At 43.7% G+C, this 17,613-nt stretch overlaps 1 protein-coding gene across 3 annotated transcripts in view; it reads right to left on the minus strand.

Moving 5' to 3' along the window:
- Positions 1-837: 837 nt before the first annotated feature.
- Positions 838-17,613, minus strand: part of METAP1D (methionyl aminopeptidase type 1D, mitochondrial) — a 47,075-nt gene continuing 30,299 nt past the window's right edge. For all 3 annotated transcript variants that reach the window (XM_080601011.1, XM_080601010.1, XM_080601012.1), the window contains 7 exons: positions 14,940-15,088; positions 14,206-14,248; positions 10,519-10,682; positions 2,317-2,414; positions 2,123-2,170; positions 1,259-1,337; positions 838-1,128 (listed from right to left, as the gene is read on the minus strand). In XM_080601011.1, the coding sequence (XP_080457137.1) occupies positions 1,050-1,128; positions 1,259-1,337; positions 2,123-2,170; positions 2,317-2,414; positions 10,519-10,682; positions 14,206-14,248; positions 14,940-15,088 (660 nt within the window). In that variant the 3' untranslated portion in view covers positions 838-1,049. The remainder of the gene's footprint in view (positions 1,129-1,258; positions 1,338-2,122; positions 2,171-2,316; positions 2,415-10,518; positions 10,683-14,205; positions 14,249-14,939; positions 15,089-17,613) is intronic.

Genomic DNA, 17,613 nt, shown 5'->3' on the forward strand with positions numbered 1-17,613 from the left:
AGGCTGCCCTGCGGTATTAGAAACGGCCTGGGGGTGGGTCCTGCTTCCTGAAAAGATGCTGTTAGAAACGATTCGAGCTGACAGCTCGCCGTACTCGGGTGAAAGCAAACAGCGCGGACAAGGGGGAAGACGCCGGCTCGCTTCTGGCCCGGCCCGGCCCGGCCCCGCCAGGCGCGCTCCCGGGCGGCCCCGGCTCGGCAGCGGCAGGACCGCGGGCCGGGCGCGCTCCCGAGTGCCGCCTGCTTGTGGCCGAGGCAGGAGCGGGTCCTGCAGCCGGTAAGTGTCACCGCCGGACACGTCCGGCCCGACGGGGCGACGAGGCGGCCGCCCCCCGCAGCCCAGAGCCGTCCCACCGCCCCGCCGGGCCCGCAGCGAGCGCCGGGGCCGGGCGTTCCCCGAGGGCCGCCCCCGCGGGCCCCATCCTTCCTCCGCCGCGCTGCCGCACACCGAGGTCGCGCAGTGTCCCCCCGTTAACCCCCACGCCGGCCAATTCTCCAAGAGGGGCAGCCATCGGGCTGCAGGAAAGCGCGCTCCGCGTCTCGCCTCCAACCGCTCCGTGTGCCGCGCCGGGAGAGCAGCCGCGGGCAGGGGTCAGCTGCTGGGGAGAGGCTGCAGCCGCCGGGCCAGCCCCCGGGAAACTTTCCTGTCCATCCGAGCAGAGTCAGACAGCCCGGGACGCAGCGCCTTGTAGCCGCGGTGAGGCCAAACTGAGCCACAGCTCAGCTGTGAAGTCCTGTGTGTGTCCTGCACGGGACGTGGAAGAGGGGGACCCGCTCGCTGCCCTCAACCCAGACAACCCAAGCCCCCGCAGGCTGTGCGTGGCTGCCTCCAGGGTCACAAACACGCCATCAGGCTTTTATTAAATACTCACCAGGTAACACACAAAGAGGACCGTGTCCAGAGCCAGCCCCTCGGGCTGCTTTTTCTGCCCCCTGCAGCGACTTAGGTGGCACCCATTCCCCAAAGAAATTACAAAAATCTTATCTCTGTCCCGGGTGACACCGGCAATCCTGCAAGCACAACGAGTCCCTCCGCTCCTCGCTCCATCTTTAGGCTTCTTCCACCACCTTAGAGAGGATTTCTGCTCCCTCTGAGGTAACCACGACGGTATGCTCAAACTGTGCTGACCTGCAGGGCACACGCAGCCGTTATCAGGGGGCAAACGCGGCCACCACCGCGCCCGGCAAACTCAGGCGGCTTTCGGCTGCCAGTGACCAGCTCGGGGACTTGGGGGAGATAAAAAACCCAAATCAGGCACCTTTTGTTGTCTACAGAAATCGCGGTCCATTTATCCTCCAGGATCTCAAATTCGGGGGAGCCTTCCATTATTATCGGCTCTGTAACAAGGAAAAAAAAACAAACAAAACCCTGTTTTCTCAAGTTAGTCGCGCTCCCTGCGAGCTGCGGGGCGAGGCAGGGGCCCAGCAGGCAGCTGCCCTTCGGCGGGTCCCGGCCCCGGGCCGGCTCTGAGCTGCCGCTGCCACGAGAACCGAGGAGGAAGACGAAACGTTAAGGTAGGGGCTTGCCCACTCCTCTTTTGTAAAAGCGAGGAATTTTAATCAAGCTTTAATTAAGACCCCGTGGATAATAACCAAAGCGCCAACCACGCTTATAAACAGCAGATAGTTTGAAATATCGGAATTTTTGAAACAGCCTTAAAATGTTCATTAAAGCAGCAAAACAACAATTTTCTGATTTCCCTCTAATTGCCGCGCCATTTAGCCTCGCGGGGAGGAAGAGCGGCTTCTCCCCGGCAGCCCCGTGCCTGGCGCTCGGTGGCTGCGGGGCCGGGCTGTGCCTGGCAGCTCCGCGCTGCCCCCGGCCCGGCAGCGGCTGCGGCAGGCGGGAGGCAGCCGACAGACACCCCCGGGGTCGAGCTCTTCACCAAGATTCACGCCAAGGTTTTTTTCCCTTTACCAAATCTCGGCGCTCGGAAGTGTCTCAGCCCAGCACTTCCTTACGGCATTTTAAGAGTAATGTTCTAATCTGCTGCCTGAGGGGTCAGTGCCGCCCGCACCCCCATGTCCGACCGGACATTTCTATATTCAAATAAAGAAATAGCTCGGAGCTGGGTCGTTGTGTGCGTGCTTATTACAGACAAACACAGAATACATTTACTAACCTATTGTGAATGCCATTCCCTCTTCCATTAACAAGTCACTGTCATTGGCTAGAAAAGAAAATAAAAATGCATTTATACACACACACACAGATATATACTGGTGAGAGCAGCCAGCGCTCGCCTCAGAGCCCGTCTGGGTGTGCAGGCGCTGTGCTGCCCACAGCCAGCCCCACACAGCGCTGGGGGCCACTTACCGTGGTGCCACACCTCGGGGTGCCCATGGAAGTACGACCCGATGCCGTGGCCGACGAAGAAGGGGCAGACCTGGAAGCCACCGCGCTGTGCCACCAAGCTGCGGGGGTAAAGGGGACACCGTGAGGGAACACGCTCCGGCTCCTGACAGCGCACCAGTGCCAGGGTGTCACACCCGTGTGGGGTTGACACTTTGTGCCCACTCTGAAAGAGAGTGGTCATCGGAGCTAGTGGCAGTGAGCCATCATTAGGTTTCAGAGTTAACATGCCCGCAGGCCGAGCAGGGCAGCAGCATATCACCGCATATCATAGAGACCTCCCTACCTGCAGAGCCCCCGCTGGGCTGCACGCCTGCAGCCTGCACCGGGTTGTGCGGGCAAGGAGGGTCCTGCTGCTGGTGGGGGAGGTAGAAGGCAAACCCATTCCCTTGCAAAATACTAAAAACACTCAATGGCGAAATGTACTGCAACTCCGGATCTGCTCAATCCAACTCACAATGTATTTTTAATGAACCCACCACGACAGTACCAAATGCAAACCATAGCAGCTACGGCACTTGAGTTCTGCCTGGGAGCTCTGCCCTCTCCTTATGGCCTGTCTCAGTAAGGAGCACCTCTGAGCGAGACATTCCTGCCTGCAGGAACGGGGCCCAGCACCACGCCTTACCCTTGCTGGGAAAGCAAAATCCTATCCTGATCCCTACAGGCTGGAAGACCTGGAGGCAAGTGGGGTGTCCTCTGGCTGAGGGGCTGCCCGATGCTTGCAGGCCTCTTGCCAGGGCCCTGCTCGGTGGTGAATGGAGGCTGCTCAGGCAGCAGGGCCGGCTGGGTCCGAGATGGAAACATGCGGAGATCTGGGGGGCCCGGAGACGGATTAGAAGTGACAAGGAAGCTCCTGCGTATCATCCCCACATTGTTTCTAAAAGCAAACTGGATCACAGGAGCAAGGCAGGAAGACACTCAGTCTTAAAAGATTTTGTCTGTGAGATCAAAAGCCTCATTTGTTCATTTTAAATCAAGGCAGGCACTCAACACTTCCGGTTTGCCTATAGCTATGGCCGAGCGAATGCTCCTCAGAGTGTGACTACAGGCTGACGAAGAGTGGGAAAGACAAGAAACTCGAATTAAGGTGCCAGCTGTCACAGAAACGGAAGCATGCTAACCCCCACGGGGAGGCTCTTACTCAGGTGCAAGGTGGCCTCGGACCGCCTCATATAGCCATCGCCCTGTGCACGAGGCCGTGCGGCCTCCTCAGCGCTCGTGCCAGCACCCGCCTGTCCCTGTCCCTGGAGGCACCCACTGCGGCTAAAGGACACGGAGCGCCTCCACTGCGGGGCAGGAGTGAGAGAGGGGAGCCAGGTCAACAGTTGACAGTGCTGCCGTGTCCAGGCCTTAAGAACACGTTTTAACAGGATTTGTGTAGTAGCTTTTATCTATCCATCTCCGCGATACAAAGACTCATCACATTTCTTTCATTACTTCTGGAGAAGAATGGGAATTTCAGGTTTAGTTGTTATTAGTAAGGCTAGAAATTGGGCTTCTTTTGGTTATATTCAAGGTCCAGAGTTTCACCTTATACATAATTTACGTGGAAAAAAAATCATGAAGGCTTATGCAGTGAAAAGTCCTACTAATGATGGAAAAGTCTTTCTGCTGTGCCTCTTTCGTGCCAGCCAGGTCTGGGTCAGAGACCTGGACTGGTTAGGATGATGCTGAAGGCCAAGGAAGAATGAGGAGGAATTAGAAAGTCAGATTACTCAGAAACATACACAAAACGAAATGGAAGATCTCCGGTGACCAAGCCCAGAGCAATGCAGATAATGGTTCCCATACGGGGGAAGCGATTCTCTGAAGAGACGGGAGAAGCTGTACACGCACCGCAGGGTAAGCTTTTCCTTTGCCTCCTTCTGTGAGTCTTTTCGCAAGAGCCTAAATGATGCCAGCAGCTGTTCAGCTCCGCCGATGCCTGCCCAGGGCACCCCTGACTGCCACCAGGCCCCATACTCACTCCCAGCTGCTGAGTGGCAGCAGGGGCAGCTGCTCACGGGGCACCCGGGCACGCGAGGCACTGCTACGACCACGTCCCCTCCTTCTGTGGCGGAAGAAGTGGTTCTTGTGCATTTTAGTGTCGAATTCTGCCACTTTCTTGCCAAAGAGCTCAAAAACAGCTCAGCTGGTATCAGTACTCGGGTGGTTACCTTCTGTGACACCCGCACTGCCAGCCACAGTGCTCCCCCACCTCCCCGCTTAAATGTGTCTATGTACGGAGCTTGGGCCTTCTTTATATAAATCGTAACGTTACCAACGAACCTGGAGTGACACACAGAAAACCTGTGGAGAAAATAAGCTGCAGGCATGAATCTTGGCCATGTTCAATCTGGTTTTAATATCTGCATGTGCTTCGGAAGCACTGTATGGGGAATTTCAAAGCACTCCACAACTACTAGCTTCACTTTGGAGTATTAAAAAAATCCTAGCAAGCTGTCACATCCGTGCGGAGGTACAGTGAAACACATGCAGCTTCCATAAAAGAAGGCTGCTAATGCCAGCTGCAACTTGCAAGGGTAATTCTGTAAGCACGAACGTTCACATAGACCGTAGATGCTTGCAGGGAGGATTTTGAAAGACAGGTCTGGGAAGTGTGAACTGAACTGCTGATCTGGATCATTCGTCTGGCCACTGGAGCTCCCAGGCTGTGGAATCTGGTTAAAAAGCCTGGATGTCACAGAGTGGAGCAGTTTTGCCTAAGTTGGCCATTTGCTGCTGACAACAGCTCAATGTTTTGGTCTTGCTGCCTCACCGCTCGGCTCGGGATTTGTCAGTAGTGGCCTTTCTCTCCAGTTTTCCCCAGAAGGCAACTTCAGAAGTTTGCATTTCCTGCTCTGTGAAAACAGAGTGCCAGAGGAGTCCTGGCTACAAGTGGGAAAGAAGCGAAGGAGGGCGGCAGGAGCTGGCCAGGCTGCGTGGGGCTGAGGAGCCGGGCTGCAGGGCCCCTTGTCTGTGGGCACATCCCAGTCCCACCACTGCCTGCGGTGGCAGCTGGGCAGCAGAGCCACGCCGCACCGACAGCATAAAGGGAGGACAAGGATTCTTGGTTACAATCGTTGTTAAAAATATCCGTTGATAACATTTACCATCACATATTTTATTCTTTGAGCCATGTTGCATGCTTGGGCAGAGGTGAATTGGGCAGGATTAAAAGCATAATCATTTAATGAGCTCAGTACTTGATTTCATGTTTTGCTGCCATGCATTACGGTCCAGTGGCTGCAGAGTCAAGAGTCCCTGCAGCACTGCTCCTCTTCTGCAGGCGGCAAAGCGCTTGGTGCCAGGATGAACTGGCTGTGGCTAAGCTGGTAAAGGAAGGTCACTGAGTGCAGGTGCCCACCTAAAACCCATGGGCAGAGCCTCCCAGGTGGTGCTGTCATGCTTCCGAGAGTGGACAGCGGAGCTGGGTGTCAGTTCCTTCCTGACTGCTGCCAGACAACAGCTAATTCCCTGCGAAAGGAGGGATGAGCATGGAGACACACTGCCTTCCTGCCAGCAGCCCAACAGGGAAATTGCAACAAAGCAGCAACAGGCAGGACTGCTCCTCTACAAAGCTCTCCTCAATGTTCTGGAGCATGCCTTGAGAGTTTTTGGGTGAACGGGATAAATCCCTCTCGCTGAAAAGGAGCTTGAAAGAATTTCCTTATGGAGCTGGCCCTGTGCCTCCCCAGAGAGCCTCAGATAGCCTCTGGGAGCACCTAGGGGACAATGGGCATCCCAGCTCCAGAGGAAAACACCATACACTCAGTCTCAGGACTGGGACTCCCACTCTGGGACAAAAGGTAATCAAACAACAACTCAAACCTACACTTTATTTTCTTTTTACCCGATTCTGTTGCTTTTTTCTCCAAGGCAGGTCTGACCCAATAATCTAAGCCCTCACTGAGGAAACAAAATAAACCAAATCCTGCTTTCAGCCTGGAGCAATACCTCCCTGTGCCCTCTGGTGCCAGAGTGGGAGAGTTGGCTGATCAGCCAGGGCGGCACGGACTCGGGCTGAACATCCCGGCGAACCGACTCCCAGCCACAGCTGCTTCCCACTCACTGCCTGCGTCTCTCCCCAGAGACCAAACTTTATCACCGATGCTCAGCTGCACGACACCAGAGGCCAAAGTTACCAAACAAATCTGCCCTACACCACTGGGCAGGGGGCACGCTTGGGAAACACTGCAAGAGAGAACAGATCTGTGATAATTGTTTTCTTGTTCAGGGACCTGTATGAATGCATCTTTTTTATTTAAATTAAAAGTATTCATGCTTTTCTTAAATATATTGTTAACAAAATGACCATTGAATCATTGAATGGCTTTTTTTTTTTTTAACATTCTTGAAAATGGCATCAGCCTGAACTAGATTTGCTTATGATAAAAATATTTATTTTCAACAGCACCGTATTAACTAATTTGAGAAATTACAAATTTATATGGGGAAAATATTAAAGTATTTTTCTCTTAAATAGTAATCCTAGACTGAGGGAATGCACAAGTTCAGGGATTCCCTATAATGACAATAAATGTTGCGGTATAATTAGTAATATTTTTGAAAGCCAACAATTGTTTTTTGAAAGAAAGGTACATTTTAGTTTCAAACTGGAACACAAATTACTGTATTTTTCTTACAATAGTGCTGAACTTTTATTTGAGGTTCTCTGTTTCTGAAAGCAGACATGATGGATTGAAATAAAAGATAATTTATTGCAATGCTTACTTTCAAGTGCAGAGAGAAGCAGTGTAATTGTAATTTACAGTAGCTGTCAAGGAAAATCTATCACAGATGACATTAAAATGACTTATTTTGCCTGAGCCACTTATTGTTTAAATGTGCATAATCTGATAGAAACAGATTTTTTTTAAATTCTGCTTTATATTGTTCTAAATTAATATCAAAACATATACTTACGAGTTAAACATTTTAAACCATTTATTAATACTTTCCTCACTCCTATTTTTTCCTAGGAGTTGGAAATTGGTTTATTTAACAATATCACGTTTACGTTTTTTAGCTCTATACACTCACAACACTTGCACGTATCTAAACTCAATGGCTAAAAAGTAGATTTCAAACCCGATTTGTTTCTGTCTGAAAGAGAAATGTCATTAGTGTTAGAAGGAAATGGGAACACAGGGCCCGATTCTGTTCCCAGTGGAGTTGATAGACAGTTTTGCCACCATCTTCAACAGGAACAGGTTAGCAAAGATTTGCATTTTTCTAAGCAGAGTAACTCATGAATCCATGTAATCTTTTATTTGCGACTTCTAGCCGATGTAACAAGGAACCGTTGGCCATGAAATACTTGCTTTCAGCTATCGAGGTTCAGTAACAAAGAATATGTTACAATACTGAATGCAAGCTTACCTCTGTGATATAATTATTCCCAAGCCATTTATAGAAAGCAAATACTCTGATTATTTGTGTCTAAGATTTGTTCTGCATACCACTTAAGCAGCTTTACAGAAAATACTAATGAAAGATACCTAGACAGATCTCCATTCTGATGGGCCTAAATGTTCTCAGGTATTTATGGTCTCTAAGTCTCCTGAAACTGAAGATTTCTATGGATTTTTGTATGTACGTATGCAGATGCAGAAAGACGAATAACCAGAAACATACAACTTCACTCAACCAAGGCAATCTTTCAGCAGAGGCAGTGTTGAAGTAGTTCTAAACACATCAGCACATTTAAATTGTCTACACGATAAAATCTTGAAAAATAAAGTTAATGACCTGCTATTTCATATGTAGTTTTGGACATCTACTAGCTTTGATTAATCTGCTTTTCAAAGGGGGCGCTGACTATATATTTACACTTTGCAAGTAAACTGACCTCCGTAGCAACACAGCAAAAATCCAATGTCAGATTCAATTCTGTTCTTTTTCTTCTTCCCTTTTTTTTTTTTTTTTAATATAGCTAGAATTAATGTAGTGAATCTGTAATGAAATGCATTATCCTGCATGGAGATTTATCAGATTTTCCAATTGAATGCCATGCTTTGCTAGCACTAGCTGGAGTTCACCTGCATGTTGGTGTGGCGTGTGGCTCTTTTTTGTAAAGAGTTAAGTTGAACACAAAAAAAGGGAACAAAGGTCAGCACCCAGCCGCCACTTGAATGTGAGATTTTTCTTTTTATTCCCCTTGATGTATACTAGGCTCTGTGTTATTAGTCTTAATGATGGAAAATTGTAGTGTTGATACAAATCTTTTTTTCAAAGTAGTAGGCGGGAGCTCCATTTGTTAGTAAGTTTTTTTGTGACTAAAAGCCATGGACAGTACATTTATGTAGCAGTAAAAGGCCTAGATGCTCTTTCCATAGCAGAGCTAATTATTCCTACTGTGACCTTACTGATCTACCCTGTTCCTAGTACATCTCATCTGCACGCCTGTTCCTCTGTGTAGATGGTGTCAGAGAATATGAAAAACCCTATAATGAAACCATTTTCATGATGGAGAAAGGCTACTGGAGTTGCACTTGCTACAAAGAGGCTCAATTATATGAGTAATTGTGATAATTTTCTACATTCATAGCCTTCAATGGGGAAAAAAGAATGAGAGCCACAAAGGAAAATTACTTTAACAAGAAAGTACAGAGAGTAAAAATGGAAGAAGAGACAAAAAGGGGGAAAAAAATAACCAGAAAAAAAGTTTAAAAAATAGATCTGGAGGGAGGAATAGCAAGACAGGGAGAACAACAGAAATGCTCAAAAAGCCTATGTGCAGCTGTGTTGCACAATTAAATTGAATTTTTTTTCTGCAGTTGATGAATGTGACTACTGCAAATGTGCCTCTGTAGTTAGCTATCATTTGTTGTTCCGTGACAGGAAAAGGATAATTACCTCTCAGAGAGAATCAAAGGCTGACATGCCCTTTAGACACAGCCATGAATGCAGAGCTCGATAGAATGCTTGAATAAGAATCTAGTGTTCTGTGCCCCCTTCTACTCAAGAATAAATTTTGTTAAAATGCAAGAGCACCACCAGTAAATTTGTTGAACCCTAGGTGTTCAAAAATATGAGGTGCATCTATCGACTCATCCCATTTGCAAAAATAAAACTACATTTTGAATTCACTTCTATTATATTCATGGACAGTAAGATAGTGAGATATGCATTAAATTTCTTTTCCCAGTAGGGGTCTGATTCAACATTTCCTATGAAAGAACAGAAAGACACTATCCTTTTTCTCCAGGCTAGTTAGCCTATAATTTAAAACTGTCAAAAACACAATTTTATACAAAGTCTTCAATAAAAGCTTCTCAGATATAACCCAAAGAGGTTTTACTAAAGTTTGATTCAGACTCTGTTACAATATTTTTAAAGCTATAAATACATCTAACTGATATTTTGCTGCTCTCTTTTTTCCTTAAAGTATTTGAAGATTTACAAAGAAAAAAAGCAGCATCCTTTCAAGGTGACTAAGCCTTGCAGCTTTTAAGTAATCGCAACGTATTCAATAGTATGTTGGGACCATTAACAGTCCACTGAAGTATTGCTTAATGAAATGTATACAATATATGTCTTTTTTTTTTCAAACATTTAAAAATAATCTATAGGTACCTTCAAAAAATTAAGCCATATTTTTATTCTAAACTGCCAGAAGAAAAGTCATGACTGCATTTATATAACAGCTAGAACAGATGCAAAATAGGGAAAAATCTCTTAATGTGAGCTCTTTCTTCCCTCTGACGTTAGTATGCACTGCTCTTTGTGAGATAAGAAGCTCTCGAGTTAAATATTTTTGTACTTTTTAAACAAAGAGACTTATTTATGTTGACTAATTCCTTTGTAACAATCATTATTGCTATACAATGAAAACAATGGTTTCTAACCTTCTTACATTGTTAGACAGATGTGATATAGTTTCACACACAAATAGAAAGAAACAAAAACTCACCACAAATTACATCTGTTAACATAAATCTACCTTATGAATATCTTTGACTCTTTCCACAGTTATCTTTTCTGACCCTGGTGTAATTCGCTTAAAAAAAAAAAAATCTCTCTTACCCAAGGAACAACATTATAGCTTGGCAGTTCACATACTGATATCAGACTGAAATGATGGTTTTGAATCATAAAACATGTCATCAGCTTTATACCAAACCACCAATAACCTTTGTCCCACTTGCCAGCCCTCCCTTTACTTGTCAATATAAGGCTTACCTGATTGTGTTTCCAATTACAGAGAAGGGAGCCCCTGGTCTGCAAGCTGCAATTGCTTCATCTCTACATTTCCTGGCAACCTCCACTAACTTTTGACCAGATTTATCCACATTGCCCACCAAAAAGGTTTCAGAAGTGTCACCATGGTAGCCATTGTAATACACCTAAACACATGCAGAAATGTAAAGACATTTTCTCATTTTGCATCCAGAAACAGATTACCTCCTGAATTAAATCTGTTCTTTCTAGGAATGAGCTATGTGTTGCAACAGATAGGTCACTGGTAGGCTGCATTTGTGAGAATGAGACCAGAAAAGTGAAACATTGGAAAGAAAAAAAAAAAAACAACAGAAAAAAAAAACGTGTAAGACTGCAAGGTGCGTAAGGGTTGCCAATTAAAAACTCAACAAATGAAAAAGTTGTGCATCACTGCCTAGCAGAGCACCAGGAGGTGACATAGGCGACACTGCTCAGCTACAGGCCGTGATGCCAGCGGGGCCGCAAGCGAGAAGACATTTTCATGCCATGTGTGGGCTGGAGGGGGTCTTGGGGGCCACCCAGTGTCCTGAGGGGTCCCTGGTGTTGGGTCCCATTGGTGTCCTGCAGGGGTGAGGTGCTGAGCTTTAAGCTGGCCGCAGGAGACCCACCAGCATCTGGCGGGGAGACCCATCCCACTGCAGGGAATGTCCCCTGAGGGGCTTGGGGGTTATGCTCAGGCGGCAAACACAGCGCCCTGTTGAATTAATGACATGCTTTTTTGTTTTGTTTTGCTTTGTTTTTGACATTTCATAGGCTTCAAGCCTCAGCTCTCCTGAAGTTCCCTCTGGGGCACAGGAAAGCCATGCAGAGCTCTGCAGCACTGTGCAGAAACGGTTTTTGCAGCTCTGCAGTACGGCAGGCAGGCACACAACTGTGAGAGCAAGCCAAATTTCCCTACCAAAAGACAAATTATAATGGTGCACAGTTTTGATCTTCTAAAACATTTTTTTTCCCCAAACAGTGGGCAACTATCCTCCCGGGACTAATGATTCACAAAGCTTGAAGCACTGAACTTTTGCCACTTGAGAGCAATTTGTGAAAGACACAGACTCACATTCCTTTTGGTCAATTCCAAACTGAAAAAAAAAAAAACCCACAAAACTGGCTACAGACAGTTTATCCCAAGGCCAGGTTTGTGTTGGGGGAGAGATTTAAAGAAAATGCAAGCAGTTCCCAGTGAACAGCATTGTACAGGAAGATGAATGTCAGCGAGGATCCAACTTTGCCGTCTCCCCGTTGTACACCTCCTTCTGTCAGCTTCTATTGCTAAATCTGCTTTTACAATTTAATGCCTGATGGGCAGATTTTATGCTAGCCAGTTCATATTTAAGCTGAACTAGTTCATTTTTAGCTCTAGCAAGTACGGCACTTAAACAAACAAACAAAAACATTACACATCATCATCCTGGAAAAACAAATACAGATTTAAAACACAGTAGCGCTTAAAATTAATAGTATTTACTGCAGGCTATCAACCACAATTATGTATTTTTGACATTAATAAACTACAACCACAGCACTAATTCCTTAAAAGTCAATGAAAAATTCAAGTTGTAAGAAATGTTACCTGGTAATGGCTGGCTGAAAATTGCACTGTGCTGTGGATTCTCTGATGCATAATGCTTCTGTTTCTACACTTAAATACATTCTAAAGGCTACTTGAATCAAGCCAATAAAATTTGTGTTTCATCTATGAAATTCTACCATCTTAATTGTGCAAAAATAGATTTTTTCTTCAAATAATTTGTACATTGTGTGAAGTGTTTATAGTTAATAACCAGAATATTATTTAATCATTTTATAGAACCTGTACACAATTATAAGCAATTTGTTGTGGCACATTTACTTTGATTTTTACTCTCTTCCCCTGTGAAACATCCCAATTTTGCTCATTAAAATAAACTAAAAGATCAATTAGCAACACTGTAAAGTAATATTTCTTCCTTAGATAGTTTGGAACTGAACAGTTATCAAACACAACATAGTTCAGTTTCAAATGTTAAAAAAGTCTTTACAAAGATAATCAGCAATTCCTACCCTTGCAGGAATCTTCACATTCACAGAAACTTCAAGATTTATTTTATTTTTTGAGGGTACACAGAAAACAAATAAGAATATATTTTCAAAAAGACCACTAACATTTAGTTATACATTATTTGTAAACCAGGGTGAACAAGATGTGCAGACCACATTAATATAAAAATGGCTCACTTAGAATATCAGGGAAAGGATCTGTGATGTGAATTTACACTTTTTTTTTTTAATCTAAGGAGTTATTATTATCCTGACAGATTAAGCTAAAAAAAAAATTTAAAAGTACCTTAATGAGTTACAAAGAAATCAGATGTTAAAACCTTAGCTGTGACAAGCTGATTTAGTCTAGCAAATTAATTAAAACTACATCAATTCACCACAGTAAAAAAATGAGACCCAAAATATACTTTAAAAATGGTAGATCACTCTGTGTAAAACTGGCAGTCATAATTCTACAACTAGAAAGTATGGAGATGGGGAAGAAATTAGTAGAATTAAAAAAAAAAAAAAAAGAAACACAGTTCTGGATCAGACATGAGTATACCATGGAAAAAGGTCACTGACCCTAATGTTCAAAGAAAAAATATTTTAAAAAGCTTGAATCCCATGCTCAGAGGTAAGTCCACTTGAGATTTCTTTGCTTCTGCCAGTATGAAATTTGGGCCCACGGAAAATAGTATCAAATTACCAAGAATTTTTTTAATGATTAAAAAATCTTGTTCCTATGTTACTCCCATATTGCAAAATAATAGTAGAATTCAAAAGACATCTGTGCCCATATTAGAAATAAATTCACATTGGGAAAATAAAAACATCTACAATAAAAAAGAAAAAAAGCGTCTGCAAGACATTAATGCTTTTTGCTTTCTAAATGAAACAGAATTAGGTTCCCAGTTACAGTATTTTCTTGCTCCTACAAAAATCCAGCCAGTGTTTATTTAAGTAGCTATAATTGGCCATTCTCTGGAAATATTAAGTCACGGTTATATCACACTATTTCTGTTTCTGCGCAAAAGGTTCAGGGCTTTTATACCAGAAATGGAACACAACACTACCTTCGGGGATTTTAATAAATGTAGGGAACACTGCTAGCAAAAGAGTTGCTGTCCAAATAGACTGACATACACAGGCCAATGTAGCCTCTAATGACAGAGTAAGATAATGACAGGCCCCACTCAAAATCAGCAGGAAGAGGAAGATCAATCTTGGCAGAGTGAAGGAAAAATGCTGGCTTTCTTCATGTTAGCTCATCTCATACATATCTATCTTCAGCTGCTGCCCAGTACTGCGGTGCTCTGCATTAACTACACAGTGGATCAATAACAATTACACCTTCTCAAAAACATGACACATAGCAGGATTGGGTTGACATTTCACTTAGGCCAACATTGATCTCAGTGCATCTGATTCCAGTCCTAAATTCAAGTCAGGCCTGGGTCTAGCTGGAATAAACACACAGTTAAAAACAAAAAAGGAAACCAGCTGCTTGTGCCTTGCCTTAGAAGTAAACAGCACATCCATCTGTGCGTTCCCCATCTCCGATCCACTATTCTTCCTGTTGCTACCAGGGACTCTAAAGTTGATCAAAGACTATTTTTTATATGAATTACTCACCGTGACATCAATGTTGATAATATCTCCATCCTGAAGAGGTCGACTGAAACATAAACAGAAAAGAAAAAAATAATGGTGACAGACAGTTCCCAACAAAGGGAATATAAGAATAAACACCTAATGACACATACATAAAAATCAGGGGGTAGGTATTTTGTGACGGAGGAAGGCAGAGGCAAACTGCATAACCATTTTTAATGTTCAGCTCTCACTACGTAGAGAACAAGTGTAGCTGAATATAAAATAATGAGAAACAACTGGCAGAAAAACATATCAACATCTGAAAAATCTACCATTATATTTATTCTTTTTCTCTCACTAGGGTTCGTATTTTACTTTGTGAGTAGCTGAATGTATTGCAAATAATAAAAAAAAAAACATAAATTCAAATATATTTATTCCCTACCCTATACTTACTTTGCTAGAGAAAAAAGAAATCAGAATTATTCTCGGTTCTATTTTTTCCCACACACTAAACTCTAAAGGCATTATGTGCTTTTTTGATTTTTTTTTTTTTTAATACTTGGACAAGCAGGATAATATTATTGTTGTTCTACTTCACATAAATTTCTATAACATCTATCAGCATTGTGTGGTAACATAATATGCATCTGCAATACATTTACATATGACATGTAGTTAAGCTGAAATATGTTCAATATTAAACACAATTTATTAATTTCAGTTTAACATTTTCATCCCCGGCGGTAAAATGTATATTATTGGGGAAATACCTGTCAGGAATACCATGACATACCACGTTGTTTACAGAAGTACAAACAGACTTTGGAAAACCTCCATAGCCCAGAGGTGAAGGATAGGCATTCTGTCTGATTATTTCATGATGAACAATGGAATCTATTTCTTCAGTTGTCATGCCAACCTAAAATATCAAACATAACATTCTGTTAAAAAAGCAAAGATAGTTTCTCATATTTACTGAATGTGATTGCAGCCAAACGTTTCGATGAAACCTTGGATGTTTCAAATTCACTGCTTTGATACAAAACACTAAACTGTCTGATATACTTTATTGATATATTGGACTACTTTTTTTTTTCTTCCTTTAAGAGAAAAAGGTTTTAAATCAAGCATGCAGTAGAAATAAGCATTCAAAGGTTCCTAGAAAACCTAAAATACGATCTACTTCCTTTCTGTCCATTTTTCCACATTTGCTTTCTCAAAGACACCAATTTTCCATGGCATCTTGTTTCAGTAGCTGCTATAGAAATGTCTGGTTTTAATGCTTCCAGTCCTATAAAACACATTACTTTCCCCTTTTATTTGTAAAATAAAGGATATTAATTCTTCTAACTGTGCAGTACATATATCATTATGCACTTGTGCATTTTATAAAATTGTTCTCCAAGTATTCTCTAATTTTGTAAATGATTAAAATATTTGGGTTCATATCTTGAAGATATTTTACTTAAAGTTTCCACAGCCTAGGCAATGATATTGAATCTACAGGCACTTATTGATCATTTTTAGGAATGTTCACTTTTATGCTTGACATTTTCTAGATTCATCTTTTTCTCATGATTTTATATATTTAAAAAACTCATAAATCATTCAGCCATTTTCTGAGTATCTGTGGAGTGGAAAACGCACATGCTTAAAATAACATTCTTGTAGCTTTTCTTTTGGATAGACTCTGTCTCCGAAATGGTTAGAGCTAGGATTTGAAATTTGGTAGGGAAACCTCCCTCATTGAGAAGAAGTGCCTTTGAGGGTTCCTGTGCAAATTGATTTTGATTTGAATGAGTTTTGAGCCTTTGAAAATCATACTTAGTACACACATGCTACAGCAGCTATGATTTTTGAGGACTTTTTAGCAACACGTGGAATATAGGTAGGCTGTGGTGCAGCAGGCATACATAACCATATGTTGAAATATTCAGCGATCACGTACAGTGAATACAAAAGAGTGCACTTGTGTAGTGCACTGAGGATAAAACCAGGTCTATTTGCTCAGCTTGCACCTTGTTCAGCACAAAAGCATATGAGGAACGACAACCCCACCCAAGACACAATTTGGGGTTTCTGTGCAGCTCCCCTGCTTCGCAGCAGCTGTGGTGGCTGGGATGGCAGCCACAGCCCTGCGCGCTTTCTGTATCGGATGCTGCAGCCACTGGTTCTGGATAAACACAGGTTTGTTGCTCCTGCCTTCGCTCACCCATCTATCACCTTCGGCATGTAGGCAGACTGAAGTGTTATGTACCACACGGGGTGCTGCCTCTGCCCAGGGAATTCAGCGCGGCTTTTGGATGCTCAGTGGACAGCTCTGTGCTCTCTGCATGGGGGGGCTTATGTCCTATGAATAAATCTTGTTTTAGTGGTACCTGTTTTGCTTTTAAATGATCTTTTGCTAGCTTCGCAATTTTGGGGAGACACCTACTGCACACATCATCCCTTATAGGGGACAGGGCAATGTGATGGTATCCAACAAAATACTTCTATGTCAAAGATTTTGCTGTTTAGTTCCAAATCTTTCCCCAAAACCTATGAAGTGCTATCATATATAATACCATATGGTGGTTTTAAATCCAATAGGCAATAAATGGTAACAGCAAAAACACACGCTCAGCCCAAACATTGTTCTTCTGCATCCAGATGTTACAATGCCGCCTTTGTCATACTGGGGGATGTTACTGCTGTTAGAAAAAGCACAGACAAGAGTTCTTTTCAAGGACTGTGTGCAAGGCAGGTTTAGCAGGACCACAGGAACAAGTGGAGGGATGGGGCTCTTCAGATAAAATAGGAATGCAGAGCCTACCTTACAAGGATAGCCTAAAAGAGCTTGGTTTATTTCGTCTGGCGCCCTGAAAGCTGTAATAGCTCTATTACTGCGTGAAGGGGATAGGCTCGAGGAAAGGCAGGAAGTGGTTTAAATTAAAGAGTAAGGTTGGCAGAAGAACAAACTTGTTGCACATAGAAAACGCTCCCTGTTGATGAGAGAAGGCCTAGCAGCTTCCCTCCATTCAGAGCAGCCATAGCCAAAAACGAGTGCAAAATGGAGCTCCCACATCCCTGAAATGGGCTGAGGTTGGCCTGGGCAGTGGTCTCAGCTCTCTGTGCCAGCTCCCTCCCTCCCAACCCCACTGCCCCAGCTCCTGGTGACCACTTTTCTTACACAATTTCCTTCTCTACAACCTTTGTTACACGTATGTAGCATTTTGCTATTATGTACTATATGGGCACATATTACCAACTGCATCATGAGCTACACTGTGCTGCATACAGACATATTTGCTGCATGATAACAACCAAAATATTTTAGTGAGAAACTGCTCTCGTTCATAATCCACACCGCATTCTTGAGGTGAAGTCCTGATTCTTCAGAAACAGGTATGTGTTCTTAACTTAACACAACTAAGTTTCACTGTACCAGGAAACAATTGCACGTAA

The sequence above is a fragment of the Anser brachyrhynchus genome (assembly GCF_964034855.1).
Source record: "Anser brachyrhynchus genome assembly, chromosome: 7".
In the NCBI taxonomy this organism is placed as follows: Eukaryota; Metazoa; Chordata; class Aves; order Anseriformes; family Anatidae; genus Anser; species Anser brachyrhynchus.